General features: G+C 37.5%; 1 protein-coding gene and 1 long non-coding RNA gene across 2 annotated transcripts in view; both read right to left on the bottom strand.

The window, feature by feature from the left end:
- Positions 1-466: 466 nt before the first annotated feature.
- LOC127524213 (uncharacterized) lies at positions 467-3,837 on the bottom strand. Its single transcript, XR_007933020.1, has 2 exons — positions 2,889-3,837; positions 467-2,115 (listed from the first exon to the last, which is right to left on the bottom strand). It is a non-coding gene; the product is annotated as an uncharacterized LOC127524213 (long non-coding RNA).
- A 1,133-nt stretch (positions 3,838-4,970) lies between these two features.
- Positions 4,971-21,162, bottom strand: part of spag9b (sperm associated antigen 9b) — a 54,600-nt gene continuing 38,408 nt past the window's right edge. The window contains exons 11-30 of the mRNA XM_051914296.1: positions 20,784-20,936; positions 20,641-20,692; positions 18,987-19,117; positions 18,845-18,901; positions 15,815-15,991; positions 14,229-14,358; positions 14,030-14,122; positions 13,778-13,951; positions 13,443-13,614; positions 13,147-13,356; positions 12,281-12,464; positions 12,082-12,204; positions 9,824-9,904; positions 9,661-9,728; positions 9,158-9,306; positions 8,801-8,972; positions 8,570-8,683; positions 8,312-8,488; positions 7,606-7,722; positions 4,971-6,043 (exon numbers count right to left, since the gene is read on the bottom strand). Coding sequence (XP_051770256.1) covers positions 5,925-6,043; positions 7,606-7,722; positions 8,312-8,488; positions 8,570-8,683; positions 8,801-8,972; positions 9,158-9,306; positions 9,661-9,728; positions 9,824-9,904; positions 12,082-12,204; positions 12,281-12,464; positions 13,147-13,356; positions 13,443-13,614; positions 13,778-13,951; positions 14,030-14,122; positions 14,229-14,358; positions 15,815-15,991; positions 18,845-18,901; positions 18,987-19,117; positions 20,641-20,692; positions 20,784-20,936 — 2,653 coding nt within the window. The 3' untranslated portion in view covers positions 4,971-5,924. The remainder of the gene's footprint in view (positions 6,044-7,605; positions 7,723-8,311; positions 8,489-8,569; positions 8,684-8,800; positions 8,973-9,157; positions 9,307-9,660; positions 9,729-9,823; positions 9,905-12,081; positions 12,205-12,280; positions 12,465-13,146; positions 13,357-13,442; positions 13,615-13,777; positions 13,952-14,029; positions 14,123-14,228; positions 14,359-15,814; positions 15,992-18,844; positions 18,902-18,986; positions 19,118-20,640; positions 20,693-20,783; positions 20,937-21,162) is intronic.

Here is a 21,162-nt window from a genome sequence, read left to right as displayed (position 1 = left end):
TATATTAATAATTTACAGGTATATATTTTCAATGACATCGTAAAAGGTGTATGCACATAATACATACAATAATAATAATTATTATTTTCTTGATTTTGATGGGAGGAAAAGTCCATGAACACACTGAACGTCATCTACACAATTATGTGCAGAATGTCTCTTTACATGTGAGAATCCATCATGTTTCTGCAGGACAGAAATGAAGGTGATCAGCAGATTTCCTGCTCCATACGGCTAATTATCCTCAGTCTCTCACAGTCAATCACACCGTCTGCTTTAGTTACACATTCACCACAGGAGGAAAGAGTTAACAGACAGGTCTGCTCCTCTGGGACGTTTCGTTATGTAACACATCTTAATCCTAATAATGCAAATATCACCAGTCTCATTCCCAGACAGAAACTGATCTCGTCTCCAAATGATGGGAATTGAATCCAATATAAATCTGCCAAAGACTCAAAGACGGTCAGATCTGAGGCTTTATTCGTTTGGACCAGTTACATTCTGAATTTTCCCTGCAGCTGACAGACGAGTATCTTGATTTAAAAAGAAATTTATTTCTCAAAAAATCACAGTTTCTACAGAAATCTGAAGCAGCACAACTGTTTTCAACATTAATAATAATCATAAATGTTTCTTGAGTAGCAAATCATCATATTAGAATGATTTCTGAAGGATCATGTGACACTGAAGACTGGAGTAATGATGCTGAAAATTCAGCTTTGATCACAGGAATAAATTACACTTTATTATATATTCACATAGAAAACAGCTGATTTACATTGGAATAATATTTCACTGTTTTTACTGCATTTTTGATCAAATAAATGGGTCAATGACGTGATTTTTTTTGTCCAAAGGCCTTAATAATAATAATAAAAACAAAGATATGACATCCAAAGTATGTAAGGTAGTACAACTAGATCTCTTTTATTGAATCCAAAAGGTTTTGATTATATTTTGCACATATAAAGGGATTTTAAAGATTTTGAAGTGTCAAAATGTCATTCGGTTTAACCGTCCAACCGTTCATTTGTGACTAAAATATCTTAAAATGTAATAAATGTATATATTTTTTATTCTGGCATGATTTTATAACATCATATATCAACATAGTGCAAAATGATATTAAAATTATGTGTAAAAGTCGTTGCTTTGTTATGAGAAAGAATGTCCGGTAAAATGAATTTCATTGATGTCATTCGGAGTAACCAATATAAAGGGACCATTTTGGATCAAGTCATGCGGTCAATATCATGTGACAGGATGTGACATCATTCAGACACCTGCAAAGGACCACATGGTCGTGAAGCAAAGTAACTAACTCTCTTTTAACTATTTGATAAATTCATGTTTTCACTTGATCATACGCATGAAACATCAGGTCATTCGGTACAACCGCTATAAAACATGGAAAATGTTGTAATATTTTAAAAACTTGTACTAAATATAAAATGTTTGATTGCCTTTTTCTAGCTAGCTAGATATCAGCCTGTTAGCATTGTGTGAAAATATCGTCATTCGGTAAAACTGAAATTTTGGTTAAACCAAATGACTTTTTTGGTGACAAATTTTGTCCATCTTGTAAAAAACGACAAAATCAGTGTTGATTGATTATAAAAACCACATAATCTCATTGTTAACACTTAATAAAACTTCAAAATTAATTATATCTCTATTATGTTTTTTCACACTTTTAAAACCCTTATTTATCAATGATCCAAATGCAGCCTTGGTGAGCAGAAGAAACTTCTTTCAAAAAACACAATAAAATGTAATTATTCCAAAAGTTTGACTAGTAGTGTATGTATGGACTTTTAAATTACAATTTAAATCAATGTACAGCTTTATAAACTGACTGACTGAAGAATCAGCCAGGGTCAGTCCATCTCTAAACTCATGGAGGGTTTGAAGGCCCCGCAGAGTCCAGCCTCAGGCGTCCTCACTGCATCTGGGCAATTACGCTCGTGAAGCCCTGGGAAACATCCCTGGACACACCAGCTGGACGAGTTACATAAGAGCCACAGCAGAGCTGGAGGACGGAGAGACGGAGGGGGACGCAGCGTTAGGTGGATGAATGTTTGATGAGCTCCACACGTCTCCTCATTGTGTGAGCTGAGGAAAGAGGTGAAAAGAGGTGAAACTCTTAAAGTCACCATGAAATGTTCTCTTCTCTGATGACGAGGGCGGGGCAACCTGTCACTCACATGAGATCCACCAATAGCAAACCACAACCATCCAATCAATTCCCCACAGACAGAATCAAGCCCCGCCCTACATTTGTTCTTGTTTGTGAAGCGTTTCACTCAGATATACGTCACAATAGTGAAGAAAAGACGAGTGCAATTTCCATTTCATGCCAAATTTAACCCTTGTTGTGCTAAAAACCTAATTTGGTGTTTTGTAAATCTCTCATTATCAGCACATTTGTGATTCAATCTTTTGGTGGACTTGTTTTCTTTCAGTTAGCACAGGTTTTGTATTTGTTTTTGTGAATGGATCTGAGCTCAGGCTCCTCAGTGAAATAATGAGAGATTTAGAAGCAATTTTATTTTTATAGACTGGTCATTTTTGGCCGGGAACAACACGAGTGTAACAAAGTGGGGAAAAAATGCAAAAAGTACAAAAGTTATACCCTGTGAGAGCAAAGTCTGACGGTTTTAGTCCAATCCGATAACATTAACTCATTTTCAGCAGAAAGAAAATCTTATTCAGAGGCCAGATTAATAAACTTAGCCACTATATTAAGACTTTAGTTTGATCAACTATCAGTTAGACAAGAGCTAATCAGTCTTACTTTTTGATTTAAATTAGACTGATCTATCTTTAAAAAGACGAGTCTTGAAGAGAATATTAGATGACTAACATGATGGTTGTAAGTTAGGCACCTCATAACACTAGATCAGTGTTGATTTGATTCTGAGTTTTCCTCACTCAGAGTTCAGAGCTTCCCTCGCTGTTACTGAATGCCTGAGTGCTGATTCAGACGTTCAATAGTGTGTGTGTGTCAGAACATGTACTGTTTGTACTCATCCAGCAGCCAATCACAGAAGGGGGAGGAGCAGCTCCTTCCTCACTGAATGTCATTTCAAAGGCAGTAAAGCAGCGGCTCACTGCTGCCCTCCTGTGGCGAGAATCACTGCATGGAGAACGTCTATCAACTTACTTATTGGACACTACAGACAAAACCATTGTTTTTTTTCATGCACTACTCAGTTTTGAGGTCTACTTTGCTTGCATAACATGTCCTCTTTCAGACTAGTGTAAAGAAAACATCTAAAATACACATTTAAAGGGTTAGTTCAGCCAAAAATGAAATTTCTGTCACCCTCATGTCGTTCCACACCCGTAAGACCTTCATTCATCTTCAGAACACAAATTAAGATATTTTTGATGAAATCCGAGAGGTATATGACTCGTCCATAGACAGCAATATAATCAACACATTCAAGGTCCAGAAAGGTACTAAAGACATCGTTAAAACAGTCATGTGACTGCAGTGGTTCAACCTTAATGTTATGAAGAGATGAGAATACTTTTTGTGCGCAAAAACAAAACAAAAATAACCACTTTATTCAACAATCTCTTCTCTTCTGTGTCATTCTCATACGTTGTTTACGTCCAGCGCTTCCAGGTTCTACGTCAGAACGACTCATTATTGGCCGGCTCCTGCGTCAGCATCACACGCATGCGTCGTGCTGATCACGTGATCAGCTTTGGCCAATACTGAGCCGGCATTCAGACGTAAACACGGAAGCTTCACTGTGATTACTGCGTCACCTGCGTAAGATAATGACAGGGAAGAGAAGAGATTCTGAATAAAGTGGTTATTTTTGTTTTTTGTTTTTGCGCACAAAAAGTATTCTCGTCTCTTCATAACATTAAGGTTGAACCACTGCAGTCACATGACTGTTTTAACGATGTCTTTAGTACCTTTCTGGACCTTGAAAGTGTTGATTATATTGCTGTCTATGGATGAGTCATATACCTCTCGGATTTCATCAAAAATATCTTAATTTGTGTTCTGAAGATGAACGAAGGTCTTACGGGTGTGGAACGACATGAGGGTGAGGAATTAATGACAGAATTCATTTTTGGGTGAACTAACCCTTTAAATGTTTATTTTATTACACTTTATCTCTTTGCGTCTGTAGATTTCAGTCTTTAAAGTCAATGAGTTTGAGTCAGAAATCTCCACTTCACACAAAACCAAACTTTGCAGTTTAATTCCTATTTATATTCTGAAGACTCATTCATATATCATTCGCCTGATTTATTCCTAAAAACAGCATAAATTGTTTTTTGATTTATGGAGTGATAAAAAGAGATGTCCAAAATCCCTTCTGTACCTCTAATATGTTGACAAGAATTATGAACCTAGATTTCTGTTCTGGAAATGTATGCAAATTAGTGAATATTTAATTAGATTCATTTCTACTTCATTTGCATAATTGTCTTAATGTGCTGTGGAATCTATTCAACTGTACTGTAAATATCTGCATATTCATTGCATCATATAACAAAATATCAAACCAACTGGCGTCTGCAAACAAATAATGCTAGAGATTATTTTTCTGAACTAATATCACTTTTCTGAGCCGTTCGATTCCGTTTCAAACAGACTTTCAGTGACTCATCGTTACGCGAGTGTGAATTGAATCATTCACTCAACTGATTCATCCAAAACTGAATCAAAACTCAACTGGCTTTATTTCTGGAACAAAATTGTAAAAAATGAATCTATAATTCTATAAAATGAACCTTTCTGTCATTAAGGGTTCTTTTTCTTTCTTTTCTAATCCAATGAAATCTGTGTTGTGCAGTGTATTATGGGCCATCAGATGCAATGAACAAACTATTAAATGTAATGATTTACTTGAGGATGTTTCTTTGCTTTATTAACAGTTTCTTATTTGATCAAACTTTTAAGTGCATCTATAAATCATCTTATAATAATGAAACACAGCAAGTTCCCCAATAATGTCAGTTTAATAGTTTAAGGCTAAGATGAGAAGGATGGACACTGGGTAACGCTGATGTCATTCTCACAAACCTGGAGGATTATGGGACGGCATAACACACTCCTCTAAACACGACACACACACACACACCTCTGCTGTCCTTTAAAAAATAGTGCATAGCTCATTTCTGTAGATCATCCAATCAATCAATCAACCTCATTTACATCATCAATCACGTTTAAAAAAATAATCAGATCAAGCAGTCTACGTTTCATATACATATTTGTATTTTTATATAATTATATTCAATGTACAGAGTTACATTCTGAACTGCAAAGGCTGGTTCACAGAAATAAATACTGCAACGGCTAGTTTGCGACAGGAAGTTGTTTCTGCTCTCCTGGAGAGGACCAACAACTGCAGACCGAGCGGCTCGGCTCTGACGCAAGCACAACGGCAGATTAAAGTCTAAAAGACGCGTACAAAAGTCTCATAAAAATATGCCTCTGTCTCTGCACGTTTATCTACACGGTCGCTTTCCTCGGAAAACTGCTCTAGTGTTAAAAAAGACGGCGGACGAGCGAAACAAAGACATGGTCGCGGTGGAAATCTTCTTTAGATACTTTTGTCCATCAATGGGCTGTAAAATCAAATTTTCTGATCCTTTGGTGACGTTCATGTGAGGATATTGCTTTTGTGCTCGCAGTACAACCCTGCGAAAATCCCACAAATAAACCGTTTACACTGAACACAGAAGCTCAAGATCTGTTGTGCTTTCGCCCAAAAACAAACTGAAGTTCTCCAGAAACGCTTCATTCATTCATAGTGAAGCACAAACAAACAGAACACTTCATTCTTCGCTGATAATCATGATTTGCAGGAGAGAAATACTATAAGCCAATGAATGCTTAAAACATCTTAAATAAAGCAGAACTGAGTGAAAAAGGTCCAGAGCGTCAGATGTCACTCCTCATTGGCCATGACCTGCCACACGATCAGGTGACTGCGCTCGGCTCGGGCCAGGAAGGGCTGCAGCTTCAGAGTGGGTTCATCCATGTTTTCTGTGTCTCCTCCTTCGTCGCCTGCGACACGATACGAAGAGAGGAAGTGTGTGAGAAATCAGGCTTTCATATTCAGTAAATATCAGTTCATCTGGTTTTGATTCTCATTTTGATGAATCACAAGAATCGATTCATACAAAACTTCACTGAACATGATTTCTAGTGCCTGCTATTCAATATACATCTTTGTGCTTTCAAATTCTTATTTTATTACAAAATTCAGTCAATAAATGTGTTTTTGTGTCTCTTTAATGTGGCGTGACAGATCACTGTTGATCCGATCATCTCTTCCTCTTTACTACTAGTTACAGCAGCAAATAAACATGAATGAACATCAGAAGGAATGTAGAAAGATACAGTCAAATTGTATATTCAAAAGAATCAATATCAAATCGAAATCAGAATTCAATCAAATCGCAAGCTTGTGAATCAATTTGAATTAAATCTATTCACATGCTTGTGAATTGAAATCGGAACTGATTCTAAATCGTGTGAATCAAAATTTGAATTGAATCTATTCGCATGCTTGTGAATTGAAATCGGAATTGAATCAAATTGCAAGCTTGTGAATCAAAATCGGATTTGAATTAAATCTCAAGTTTGTGAGTCGATATTTGAACTGAATCGAATTGTATGCTTGTGAACTGGAATTAAACTGAATCACATGCTTGTGAATTGAAATCGGAATTGAATCTATATCATGTGATTCAAAATTTGAATTGAATCTATTCGCATGCTTGTGATTTGAAATCGGTATTGAATCGAATTGCAAGCTTGTGAATCAAAATTGGATTTGAATTGAATCACATGCTTGTGAATGGAAATCGGAAGTGGATCGAATCGCTCACTTGTGAATCAAAATTTGAATTGAATCTATTTGCATGCTTGTGAATTGAAATCAGATTTGAATTGAATCTCGAGCTTGTGAGCAGTGTTGCCAAGTCCACGGGCTGAAGCGACTCCAAATAACATGATATTTAGTAGGGCTGGGACAATAAATCGATTCATCTCGATTCGCGGATCGATTCTGAAATTTTGACGATTCCAAATGCGTCGCAATTCTCTTGAATTGATTCTGATCTTAGTTTTTAAGTGCAGATGGCTCTCCAGGCTAGTTTTTAACTGCACGCTCAAATGCTCATGAAGAAGAGTGCTTGTGCGTTCGGCTGAATCTGAGAATGCACAGAATGCTTTCATGACATGAGATTAATGTAAACAGCCCACTGCAAACACCCTTGTAATTCACTTCAACCTTTTCAAACTTTATGAATGATTATTTTGTAGAAGGTTGAAGCGGTGTGTGTGAGGAACTGGATCAAGCAGAGTACGTGCTGCTAAAAACTAAGCTCAGAATCGATTCAAGAGAGAATCGTGATGCATTCGGAAATCATTTCTTGATTCACGATGCAATGATTTATTGTCCCAGCCCTAATATTTAGCCCCTGGAATGCGAATTTTACCAGGTGAACTCCCCCTCCCGCCACTGAATCGAAATGGGAACTGAATTGAATCACAAGCATGTGAATCGAACGGTGAAACTGGTGTCGATGCCCAGCCCTCATTATCAGTAAGGTCAGACTCACCCATCCTGAAGTCGATGTAACCCTCTCCTCCGCTCATGACCAGCACAGACCGCACCAGCTCCGGCGTGGGCGACTCGTCAGCGGCCCCCTCGACACCTGCAGACGGAACCACCTGTCCTGCAAAACAGGAAACACATCACGCATGCTTTACTAGGGGTGGGAATCATTTGGAATCTCATGATTCGATTCTAGGGGTCATGATTCTTGATTTTGAATCAAATTTCGATTTGATAGAGTAAAACTACTACAAAAATAGTTCTTTCACATCTTTCATTTATGGATGATAGCATTCAAAGCGAGTATGTGGCATATTTTATGTCATTTTTTTATTAATTTAGAACATCTAGAGCATCTCAAATGTTGGTTTGGTGGTTCTGAAACGTCTGAGTCAAAGTCTGTCATCAGAATGATTTGGTTTAATTCCCTCCAGAAGCGTCTCACACGATTGTGTGCAAGAGAACATGACAGCGTTTATTGTGTTTCGTCTGACGCTCTGAGATGAACTCATTTATGATGGAGGGAAAAAGAGCCTGATTGCAGCAACTACAGATATTTTTGCACCAAATTCCCAGGAAATGCTGATTTTGTTCTCATGAACACATGGGATGGAAACGCGGCTTTATTAACAAATGTTTTATGCCATATTCCAATTTTGTGCTCAAGTTAAATTCACAACCTCTGGCTATCGTTAGGTGAATTATTCTACCTGGGACGGCGGTGAAGAACTTAACGGCGTCTCTGTGTCCGTGGAAACACAGCTGGGCATGTGCCATGGAGCAGAAGGGCACAAAGGTGCCCGCCGTGACTTTATCACTGCTGTCGTCTCCGTAGACGCGGACCGCACTGCCTGGCCGATTTGATGCTGCTGCTGCATCTTTACTTTCTGTTTTGGGAATAAAAAAGGCTTGTTACTCATCACACAATATGGATGACATGATTAGAAGCACACAGCTGACGCACTCACTCTCTGACAGAGGGATGGAGATGATGACGCCGTTTCCGGTACCGACCCACAAGCGCTTGCACGACACCGTCAGCGCGGTGATCCTCACGAAAGAGAAACCCAGCTTACCGGTGCCTGTGACATGAACAACAGTCTTATGGGTTTGTAACAACATGAGGGCGAGTAAAATGATGGGAGAGTTTTCATTTTTGGGCGAACTATTGCTTTAATGCTTTTATAATGGAGTCTCACCCAGCATCTTGCTGACGTACGGCTCGATGTCGACGTCCTGCAGGTGCTGGTATGTGTGCGCGTGGAACAGTCTGAGGGTCGAGTCCAGACGAATGGACACCCAGATGCCGTCTCCGTCCCATGCCAGCTGTCTCACCTGGCTCTCCTTACGAGGATGGGCGTCGAAGGATTTCTAAACATCAGGAAAGCAGTGAGGTATTGTGTTACGCTGATTTTATCACACGCAAGAGGTATTCGTGGACTCAAGCGACAGCAGTATGAGAAAAGTGTCACATGATCCTTCAGAAATCATTCTAATAAAAGTATTAATTTCTTTCAGAAAACCTTTTGAACAGTAGTGTATGGTTCAGATGTTACCTCTATCTTCATGGCTTTAGGTTGAACCACAAAGATCTTGTTCCTGTATCCGCACCAGACCTTGTCATGTACGACAGTCATACAGCGGATCGAGTGATGCGGACGGCCCAGATCTAACAGGTGATAGTTGGTCAAATCCCATTGGCCATCTGTAACACAAATATCCATCATTAAGAGAGCATTTCTTCTGGTACGGTGGGCATTACACAGCAGCGGCCTAGGAAAACTGATATCGTCACCCTTTATTCAAATATTATCAAAGATTTTGTAAGCATATTGTGTATTTGTGCTTGAATCAGTTGTTTTATTTGTGATGATAACACAATGAAATGTGACAATCCTCATATTTTGATGGTTTAATCAAACTTATAGTGTGATTAAAAACAAATTGCGCCTCCGAACATCATGACTTTTGGCCACTACTCTATATGTAGTGATGTATATGTCAACATTGTTTTACTGATGGCTATTAAAAATAGTTTTAAATAAAAAAAACACCTTACCAACACCTCTGTGGAAGATTGCAAGCGTGCCATCAGCCAAAGCTACCAGAACACGTCCTTTCACGTGACTTCACAGAGGGAAACGAGACAGAAATCATAATGTATTATAATGTATATTTAGTTTATAACTGTAAATGAATCCGGATGATGACGGTTTCCTTACACAATCCCCAGGACGGAATCCTTCAGCTTGATGGAGTGAAGGCACTTCCTCCACTGCGCTACAGACGAGTGAACGTACACGCTGAAACAGATCAACACATGATCTATACTCAATACATCTCTGTTCTCAATCAATACACTTCCATGACACTGGATGAGGGTATTTAAAAATCATTCTGATTCTGATCCATTCAATAATGAATCATTCAGGCTGATTTTTGAACTGAGCTTGAGTGTAAGTTTTACTAACTAACCGATTCAATATTTTAAGAAGAAAAAATGTATACATTTAATAATTGAAAAAAGCATATTTATCAACAATTAACCTGAATATTTTTTTAGGGACCCCTAGATAGGGAAGAAAATTTGATTTTTCTAGGGATGCACGATATATCAGCCACCATATCGGTATCGGCCTATATACGTTCATTTTTAATGTTATCATCATTTATCGGCCAGATAAGAAAATTTGGCTGATATATATTAAAGCTAATTAATAATGGATTATTTCCTTCAGCTGAGACACTTCAGATGAGCACTGTTCACCATGATGGTTTTAAATTTCTTGAAATATGATTGAAAATCACTTCAAAATGGAAAATACAGTTCAACATGTGCAGCGAAAGTCTGTCATATAGACTACATAATATTATAATGAGAACATTATAATTGTGTGCTTTGGATATGGCTCTTAATGGTGAGACTTGTAATCAGGCTATTAAAAATTATATAAAAATTTGGATTTAGATTTATCGGCCAATATATCATTTATCGGCTTTCAAATATAAAGAATTATCGGTTATCGGTATCGGCCAAAATGTTCAAATCGGTGCATCCATAGATTTTTCTGATATAAATTAAGATTTTCTTGTTTTTAGGGCTTTAAATTTTGGTTAAAATGTTGTGATTGTATATCAATATGGTTAAAAAATAATAATAATAATGCTATTATTAGTAGTAGTGGTAGTACTACTAAATAAAAATATATTAAAATTACTTAAAAAAAAGAAAAGACATTACTATTGTAATATTTTAAAGTAAAATAAAAAATTTGAGCATTTAAAAAATAACAATAAAACGTTATTTTACATTAAATCTACTGTACAATACACATTTTGTCTTAACTTCATTTCCAAACATCACACAATCAAATCACAGGGAGTGTTTAAAGCTTCTGTTTGTTGATTAGTGCTTCTCATCACATGTCTGTGAAGATGATTGGCTCATTTTGCATTCCCAAATGAACGTTAAATGAACGTCTCTAACTCAGAGCAGATGCAGAGATGGAGTTTGTGTCACGGGCGGATCACAGGCCTTATTTATCTGAGCTTATGCACCTCAGTTTTTGAGTGAAAAAAGTGTTATTTGTGGATAATTTTGTCAATTTTACATAAAATATGAAAAAAATGCACTGTTTATCACACTAGTGTGCTTCAATGTTTAACTAGGAAATTTGTCTAATAGTTTTGTACAAAATGGCACAAAGTCAAACTTGTGATGTTCCCGGTCAAAATTGACCAGCCTACAAAAAAAAAAAAGCTTTCGTTACACTATTTTATCACCAAATATTGGATTCAATATTTTTGTCAACTTGTTTTCAGGTTTTGTATTTATTTTTTAAACTGATTGATCGTAACAGCGCTTGAGGGTAGGGGTCGCCCGATTATCGGCCTGGCCGATATTAAGCATTTTTATGGTTATCGGTATCAGTCATTTTCAAAACTGATTTGCAGATAAAATAATTTTGAAATGCGCTATTTGGCTCTGATGCGGCCACCTCCGTGGGAACTCAGTGTTGTTTACTTCTTTAATTTTGACATTAATTTTCATTTTTACACCAGACATACATATATATATCGGTTCAAAATATCGGTTCTACTTGACCTGTAATAATCGGTATCGGCCCTGACACATATCGGTCGAACCCTACTTGAGGGGAAAAATGGTGATAGAAAGCGCGACAATTTAGAGTTTCATTCTTACCTTTATAGTCCGAAAAGTTCATTCAGGATCAACTTGTCAGTACAGTCGACAAAATATAATGAGTATGCGCAACGATAGAGCCTGCGTTCATCCAATCAGTGACACTGACTCCACAAATATGTAAATAAGAACGTTAACCCACAGTGTGAAACGGCAGCTTGTGACCCCGGGTGAATTATGAGCAGTGTGAAATGTTCCGGTTCCGTTTACCCCGGTTTAGAGTGACCCAGGGTGAAGTGTGGAAAGCCCTACTGAGTGACGGTTTGACGGACTCACCATCCGTTCTGAGCTCCGAGCCACATTGTAGGCAGAACGCTGCTCATCTTGCTGGCTTCCTCTCTCATGAGATCCTGCTCCTCAGGCACTGAGCTGACGCCATCCTTCACCAGATCACACTCCCTACAGAAGCAGAGCGTTACAATACGCCTCAACAGTGTCTGATGAGATCGAGAGACATGCTGTTCTGCTGTGTGACCTCTGTGTGTAATTGGACGGTGTGTCTCTGCTGTTCTGCACTCCCAGCGGGTCGGTGAACACGTGTTCGGTGTAGATCCCGGTCTGGCTCTCATCCGCAGGCGTGTTACTGGTGCTTTCCGTGGCCTCCAGAGCTTCTTCTGCTGCCGTCACCGCGTCCTGCCTGCGCTGCCCCAAAACCTCATCTGCCAAGAGATTTGCGCTTTTACTTATTTCTACAGCGCTTTATACAATACAGATTGTTTCAAAGCAGCTTAATAAACGGGAAAATAACAGTTGGAACAACTTCAGTTTCTACAGAACACAATAGTGTCATTATTCAACTCAATTTAGTTCAATGACAGTGTCAATGTTGCAGAATTCCCCTTTAACCTTGTGCCATCTATTACTCACAGAATTTTTATTCATTGCAGTATTTCTAGGGTCATTGCTCTTGCCATAAAACACTGTTATGTTAAAGGTACAGTTCCTCTGGAGAACAATGGAGCAAATTTTACGGTTTGAACAATGTAAGGCTGAACACCGTTACTGACAATCCTCATTTTTGCTGAATGAGATTCTCCAGCTTTGTTGTTGTTGAGCGACCGAAGCGTGAGCTGTTAAAGCTCCGCCCTCTTCTGGAAAGGGGGCCGGGAGCAGCAGCTCATTTGCATTTAAAGGGACACACACAAAAACGACGTGTTTTTGCTCACACTCAAATAGGGGCAAATTTGACAAGCTATAATAAATGATCTGTGCAGTATTTTGAGCTGAAACTTCACAGACACATTCTGGAGACACCAGAGACGCATATTACATGCCCTGCTCCTAAGCGAAGAACGGAAAAGTACTTCTTTGTGAGTGTTTTTAGTACGGAGGCTGCGTTACCAAAGTTAGAGGATTCTAAGGAGTTGGTGCAGACGGTTTGAGGGATCGCCACGGCTCCTTCTGTGGAGCAGCCCACTACCGTGATGCCATCCGGCCCCCCGTCAGAGCCCGCAGACACACCGCTGGCTGTACAGCTGACTTTAGACGCCCCTTCACCCTCACTGTCTGCGATCAGCTCCTCTCCAGCGGGGTAGTCTGTCTCACAAGCGCCTGATGAAAACACGCACAACAGAACCCGCTCAGATCAAAAGCACCTGTGAAGGCCTCAGTGGAATGAAGCGGTTGCGTTTTCTGACCTGGAACGCTGGCGATGCACAGCACGTGAGAGTTACAGACGAAGAAGCTCTCCAGGATGTTTCCGGGCTGGTTGGCGTCAATGACTATGACCTTGGAGGTGGCGTGTGTGGTGGTGCAGATCCACACCAGGCTGGAGAGTTCATCCTGATGCCTCAGTTCCTTCTCCTGCTCCTGCACACACACAACAACAAAGAACAGGTTTTACTGCTTGAATGTTGATTATTTTCCTCATATTCTCCATTGTTCAGCTCCTCTCTTCCCAGTCTGTCAGTAACGCTTTGTTTAGTTACTGTCTCCCTTCTGAAAAGCACACCGTGCTCTGATTGGTCCTCACCTTCAGTTCCTGCTCCAGTCGGTCCAGGCTGCTCTGAGAGCCTCTCTTCCTCCTGGGGCCGATGGGGTCGCTCTCGCCTCCAGACACATCTTTATAAAACACACTCGCTCCCACAATGGAGCCTCCGTCTCGTGTCTTACCGCCGGACAGATTCACTCCTGCAGCGCACCACAGCTACACACACAAACACATGATCAGCTCGGTCAAACCACATGACTAACCGGAGCGGACACAGACGGAGAACAGTCTCACCTTCATGGAAGCATCTTTCTCATCTAAAGGCCGCAGGTAGACGGGCACGGGCAGATTCTTTATCTTACTCTCTGCTTGTCCACCATTGGAAACCTGTGAAAACAGAATATGGCGGCTTTATAAAAATAAAAACTAACTCAAAATATTAATAAGAGCTATGATAGTATCTGTAGCACGGTTTCAGAGTCAGAGATGTTACCTTGTATTTTGGAGGTAAACTCCATCCGTACGCCTGCATCCTGCCGTCCTCTTTCTGCACGTGATCCTTCACCTGTCTGTACTGAGCTCTCTTCTGCTCTCTGCGTGACACCACGCTCTCCACCTCCGCCCTGCGGCACATGGGCAGACAGAGGAACTTAATCTCCATTCCACATGACTATTCAATAACATTAAAAATATTTTTATTACTGTTAATGTAGTTATTTTTCAAAACAATATTTTTGTTTTATCACTGTTTAAATTATAAAAATCAATAAATACAACTGCAATAAAACAATTGTACTGTAAAATAAAAAAACAAGTAGTATTATTATTATTAAAATACTATTTATTTTATTATTATTTAAATGCTAAAAATGATTGCAACTACTATTGGACTGTAAAAGTATTAATAGCATTGAATATTATTAATAATAATTATTATTGTCATTATTATTGAAAACTATTTTTATTTTACAAAAAAAATTAACAAATCAAAAAATAAAATAGCAATAATACTATTGTACTGTAAAATAAAAGTTAGTAATTATTATTATTATTAGTACTATTATTACTTAAAATTTATATTGTTATTTTATTTAAATAATAAAAATGTAAATCAATAAATAAATAATACTATTGTACTTTAAAATAAAAACATGTATTAATAGCATTTATTAATAATTATTATTATTATTATTACTGTTATTATTGAAAACAATATTTTTATTTTACCATTATTTAAATTATAAAAATTAACAAATCAAGAAATACAATAGCAATAATACTATTGTACTATAAAATAAAAAATTAGTAATTATTATTATTACTATTAAAATTTAGATTTTTATTTTATTATTTAAATAATAAAATGTAAATCAATAAAGAAACAATACTATTGTACTTTAAAATAAAAACATGTATTAATAGCATTTATTATTAATAATATTTTTTAGTATTATTATTGCTATTATTGAAAACAATTTTATTTTAGCATTATTTAAATTATAAAAATTAAACAAATCAATAAAGAAATAACACTATATTGCAATACTACTATTGCACTGAAAATAAAAAATGTAATAATTATAATTAACATTATTATTATTAATAATAATAATTAATATTTGTATTTTTTATTTAAATAACAAAATATATTAAATTAATAAAGAAATATTACTATTGTAGTTTTTTAAATAAAAACATGTATTAATAACATTTATTAGTAACAACAATAATAATCATTTTATTTTACAGTTTGTTTATAATTGCAGTTTGTTTGTTTGTTTACAAATGTACAATTACAATGCTAATATTTATGGCTCTTAATTTCTTTGCTTTCAAACATTAAACTACAGCGCTTTTATTTTGGCAGAAACCGCTGGGAGACCTTGAAGCTTCTCTTTGGCTGAGAACAGATTTATAAATGATTCTTATTACAAATCTGCATGTTAAAGGCGCCTCAAACTCACAGCGCTCGTGTGGACCCGAAAACACCGCATGATGAGCTGCTTGTGTGTAAAAGGATTTGAAAGTATTTGCAGTGTGTTTAAAAAAGCAGCATTTTTCAGGAAGGAAGTCACTCACTCCTCATTGAGGAAGTCGAAGGCTTTGGATTTGTCACTGGGCAGCTGAGCGAGGGTGCTGCTCCGCTTCTTCACTGACGGGACCACGTGTGAGGTGGGAGCGTTGTACTTCAAGTTAACCGGTGCGTCGGGTTTCTTCGCTGTGGCGCCGGACGAAGAGCTGAAGAGCCTGCTGAAACTGAGGGACGAGGGGAGAGAAGAGAGACGACACAGAGACTCATATGCGGACACAAGCGGCAGCAGCAGTTAGAGGTCACAGGTTAACCGTTATGGGGTTGTGGGGTCACGTCCCAAATGTGCCAAGCTCTCCCCCGATCTAACCACGGTCAAAGCGTGCAGACACCACATGCTGAACAACTGACCACTGCAAACAAACCTTCCCTAATGCCTGTAATACACTACAGCTCACAAGACTGGGGTCAGGAAGATTTTTATACAGAAATCTGAAGCAGCACAACTGTTTTCAACTTTGATAATAATCATAAAATGTTTCTTGAGCAGCAAATCATCATATAGAATGATTTCTGAAGGATCATGTGACACTAAAGACTGGAGTAATGATGCTGAAAATTCAGCTTTGATCACAGGATATAAATTCTATTTTAACATACGTTCACATAGAAAACATTTATTTTAAATTGTAATAATATTTACAATTTTTACTGTATTTTTGACCAAATAAATGCAGCCTTGGTGAGCAGAAGAAACATCTAACCAGAGCTCGACAACAAGGACGCCCGATGGCCCAGGCCAGCGTGAACGACGCTCAGGACAGCAGACAGCTTTCGTATCATTTGTACGTGTTTTAAAGCCTGGCCGATTTAAATATTGAAGCACAAGAAGACGGGAAAGTTGCACAAATCTGAAGCACGCACCCAGAAAGCCCCTCTCAGACAGCGCACGAACGCTGAATTGAGCTCTCTTTCACTTGAATGAACATATTCACACAAAATTGTCAAAATTATGCCTGTATTCATGCGTATCCTCGTAAACATAGTTGGTTAGGTCTTAAGTGAACGTAAACAGTCGAGAAAGACAACACGTGTATCAGTGTATTGGATCCGTTCATTCGCTCTTAAAGTGACAGCAGCCTCATATTTCTGCTGCGGTCTGTGTTTAATGTTAATCAAACATCAAGGACAAAGAAAAATCACTCACTGCTCTTGACTGAATATCTCTAATACGGATGAATCTATATTTAATTTATACAGTGCTATTTTACATTTGATTATTCAATTTCTGTACCTGAAAACTACCGTTAGATCTACCTGAAAAATATTAAAAGCAGTGTTTATTTCATTTGTATGTTTGTTCTATTGTATTTATTTTGTGCTATTGCTCATAATTAGATTTTATGTTCTAACAGTTTACTTATCTTTAACAATATTTGAAATTTATATGAGTTAGCCTAGTAGTTTTTGGTGTCATAACCTTATTTACTAAGATTTTGGGTCAAAAGCAACAAAAACACTAACTAAGCCTATTTTATTTTATTAATTTTTTGTGGTGGGGCCAATAAGAAATTTTGGCAGGGCGAGTAAAAATGTGAAAATCCTTAGCGTTGAACCTTGATATCAAAACTTTTTTTTTTTTTTTTTTTTTTAATCTTACCGACCACAAACTTTTGAACAGTAGTGTGTATATAGTTATTTCTGAAAATTTTGTTGTTGATATTTTGGTCATGCTTCCCCACCCTGCTTTTGTGCAATTAAATAAGCTTAAAGGATTAGTTCACTTCAGAATTCAAATTTCCTGATAATTTATGTCATCCAAGATGTTCATGTCTTTCAGCTCTACATGATCCCAGACGAGGAATAAGAGTCTTATCTAGAGAAACCATAGGACATTTTCTAAAAAAATAAACATTATATACTTTTTAACCACAAATGCTCGTCTTGCACTGCTCTGTGATGCTCCACGCATTACATAATCACGTTGGAAAGGTCACGCGTGACGTAGGTGGAAGTACCGATCCAGTGTTTACAAAGTCAAACGAAGATGTTGGACGATTTTGAAGTTGGAGGAGAAAATGAGATGGAGTTTTTTCGCTCTATCGAGGTACTTCCACCTACGTCACGCGTGACCTTTCCAACATGATTACGTAATGCATGGAGCATCACAGAGCAGTGGAAGACGAGCATTTCTGGTTAAAAAGTATATAATGTTTATTTTTTTAGAAAATGTCCGATGGTTTCTCTAGATAAGACTCTTATTCCTCGTCTGGGATCATGTAGAGCTCTTTGAAGCTGCACTGAAACTGACATTTGGACCTTCAACCCGTTGAACCCCAGTGAAGTCCACTATATGGAGAAAAATCCTGGAATGTTTTCCTCAAAAACCTTCATTTCTTTTCCACTGAAGAAAGAAAGACATGAACATCTTGGATGACATGGAGGAGAGTAAATTATCAGGAAATTTTAATTCTGAAGTGAACTAATCCTTTAATTCTAACATGTCTGCTTTATTCCAAACCTAAACCAACTTTCTGTCCCCAACACACCTTCTGCAGACACACAGGACAACATGAGCAGGGTACAGAGAACACACAGGAGCACACAAGAGGAGAATGAATGGGTTTAAAATAGATGCAAAACCTTAAATGCCCCCAAACGCAAAAACCCCAAGTAGACTGAAATGACCTGGGAATGGCATTTCAATGAAGAAAACAAGCCCCCACAGGCTGCTTTCTGATTCTGGAGTGCCAAATCCTTTAAAAGTAAGCGTAATGAACGCTCGAGCATTAGTCTCGTTAATAAAGTTTAATGCAATGTAACGGTCTGGCTTTAAATTCCTGCTACGCTTCTGTTAAGCTTTAAAGAAACACCATTCCCAGGTCCAAGAACACATTTTTGGATTCAAGGATCAAACCAAGTGCAAGTTTTACTAGGTTTTCTAAGATTTACCTACATCCTAGAAGGAAAACAAATAAAAGGGGGACATAAAATGAGAGGGGGAAAACATAGTTTGAACGCCAAACCACATGAACCAATATAACACAAACTCTGAGGAGAACTAAGAAGCTGTTGCTTACAACTGCCAGATACTGGACTTTTTCTTCTCCGTCAAGGCTGGATTCTCTCGTGACGCTCTGCATCGAACAAAACACACACTTCAGTCAATGCGAGGCAAACCAGTTTGGAAGTATGTGTTGATTGGAGATGAACGTGACTGACCGTATCATCTCCGTCCACCTGACGGCCTCCTGCAGCTCCATCAGCCTCTCTTTATACTGGTTTCTCTCCATCAGGACTCGAGCCATCTCCACCCGTGTGAAGCGCTTCCGCTGGGCTGTGGGCACGTCGCTCTGAGGGAAACACGGCCTGTTAGTGTTCAGCACAGGAAAACCGTCTTTCGATACATATCGATTCGGAACGAGTTTAAGTCACCATGAAATCAAATTTATCCGCGCAAATCATTAATTATCGTTCCTGGTAATCTTGAATCAGAATATCTTCTCCTCCCTCTTGCAGCATCTCTTCTATTCTCTGATGATGAGGGCGGGGCAACCTGTCACTCACATGAGATCCACCAATAGCAAACCACAACCATCCAATCAATTCCCCACAAAATCAAGCCCCGCCCTACATTTGTTCTTGTTCCAGAAGCGTTTCACTCGGATAGAGAAGAAAAGACGAGCTGTTTCATGCCGGTATTTGGGAACGTAATTTGCGTCAGATACACTATTAGCATAATTTAGTTACAGCATTTACTGGATTTGTAACGAGTGGTGTTTGAAAACACGTTAAAGGACTTCCTGCAGTTTTCGGCTAAAAGCTTGGGGGTTTAACTCTCGCAAGTGAAGAAATCAAGTCAGAAGTATTTTACTGTATTTTACTGTGCAGTTCTACTACAACAATAATATATTTTTGTCTTAGAAATTTTATTTTTTTAATATAGAATCCAGATGATAGTTTCAGATCATAAGAAAATACTAAAACTTGAGGGTTTAAATAATGTAAAGAATTATTAAAATTATTAAAAAAATTAATAACTTAATTATTGCAATTTTACTACTGTAAAGTAAAAAATTATATTTTTATTACAATGCTAATATATTTTTTATAAATAGAATCCCAATCTCAGACAGATAAGTTTCAGATGATAAGAAAATACTAAAACTCGAGGGTTTAACATTTTTTTAAAGAAAATAAAATTAAAAATATAAACATAAAATTAAAAATTAAAATTAATAACAATTATTGTAATTGTACTACAGTAAAGTAAAATTAATATAGATATAAAAAAAATTGTTATTTTACAGTGCAGTTTTATTACAATGCTAATATATATTTTTTGAAATATTATTATTATTATTATTATAGAATCCCAATCTCAGACAGCAGTTTCAGACGATAAGAAAACACTAAAACTCAAGGGTTTAACTATTGTAAAGAAATTAATTATTAAAATTATTAAAAATTTATAACAATTATTGTAATTTTACTACTGTAAAGTAAAATAATTAATATAGTTATGAAAAAAATCTTTTTATTTTACAGTGCAGTTGTATTACAATGCTAATATATTTCTCTTTTAAATATTATTATTATTATTATTATTATTATTATTATTATAAAATCCCAATCTCAGTTTCAGTTGATGAGAAAATTTACTTTAACCTCAAAGTATTAACTTTTACTTTTGAAATTTTAGTTTTTAAAGTGGTGGGAATTTGTCCCAGTGATAATGAATACGGATAATTCTGAAATCCCAGTTTCCATTTGAAAATCTTTTGCGTTGTAGAATCTTGACTTCCTGAAATGTAATCGAACCGTGAGTCTATAAGACCTGCAATCCTAATCCAGACAGATTTTAATGATAGCTTACATCATCGTCCTCTTTTGTCTTCAGTTTGGCTTCCTCCACCTCAGCTCGGACTCTGTTTGGACAAAAAAACAAACAGAGATTCACTCAAATAGAGCTTCTCCTGGGCTGGAACGCTGACGTGTGTCGTGTGTCTAATGACAAACCGCTTGAGCTCCTCCTCCAGCTCTCTGTTCCTCTCCTCCAGCTTGTCTTTGGTCTGTTTCAGGACCTCCAGCTCTCCCTGAAGAACGTCTTTCTCACACACCAGCTCATCCACACGAGCGATCAGATCATTCTTCACCACATTCAGAGCGTTCCTGCAGCGAGCACAACAATGCACCATTTTGTTGTAATGAATGGTATTTTAATAGAAAAAAAACTAAATATGAACAACATTTTGACTTTAGAGTCCAGTTGACATGATTGCTGTAATTCCTTTAAAACAGCAGATGGCAGCACAAGCACTGCGTTTGGATGAAATCTGGACTAAACGCAGACTGTTTGGTGTTTTTCAGCTGAACTAATGCCACATTTATGACTTAC

The sequence above is a fragment of the Ctenopharyngodon idella genome, chromosome 12 (genome assembly GCF_019924925.1).
Source record: "Ctenopharyngodon idella isolate HZGC_01 chromosome 12, HZGC01, whole genome shotgun sequence".
Classification (NCBI taxonomy): Eukaryota; Metazoa; Chordata; class Actinopteri; order Cypriniformes; family Xenocyprididae; genus Ctenopharyngodon; species Ctenopharyngodon idella.
Note: the sequence above shows the minus strand (reverse complement) of the source record. Positions and strands in the feature narration are given on the sequence as shown.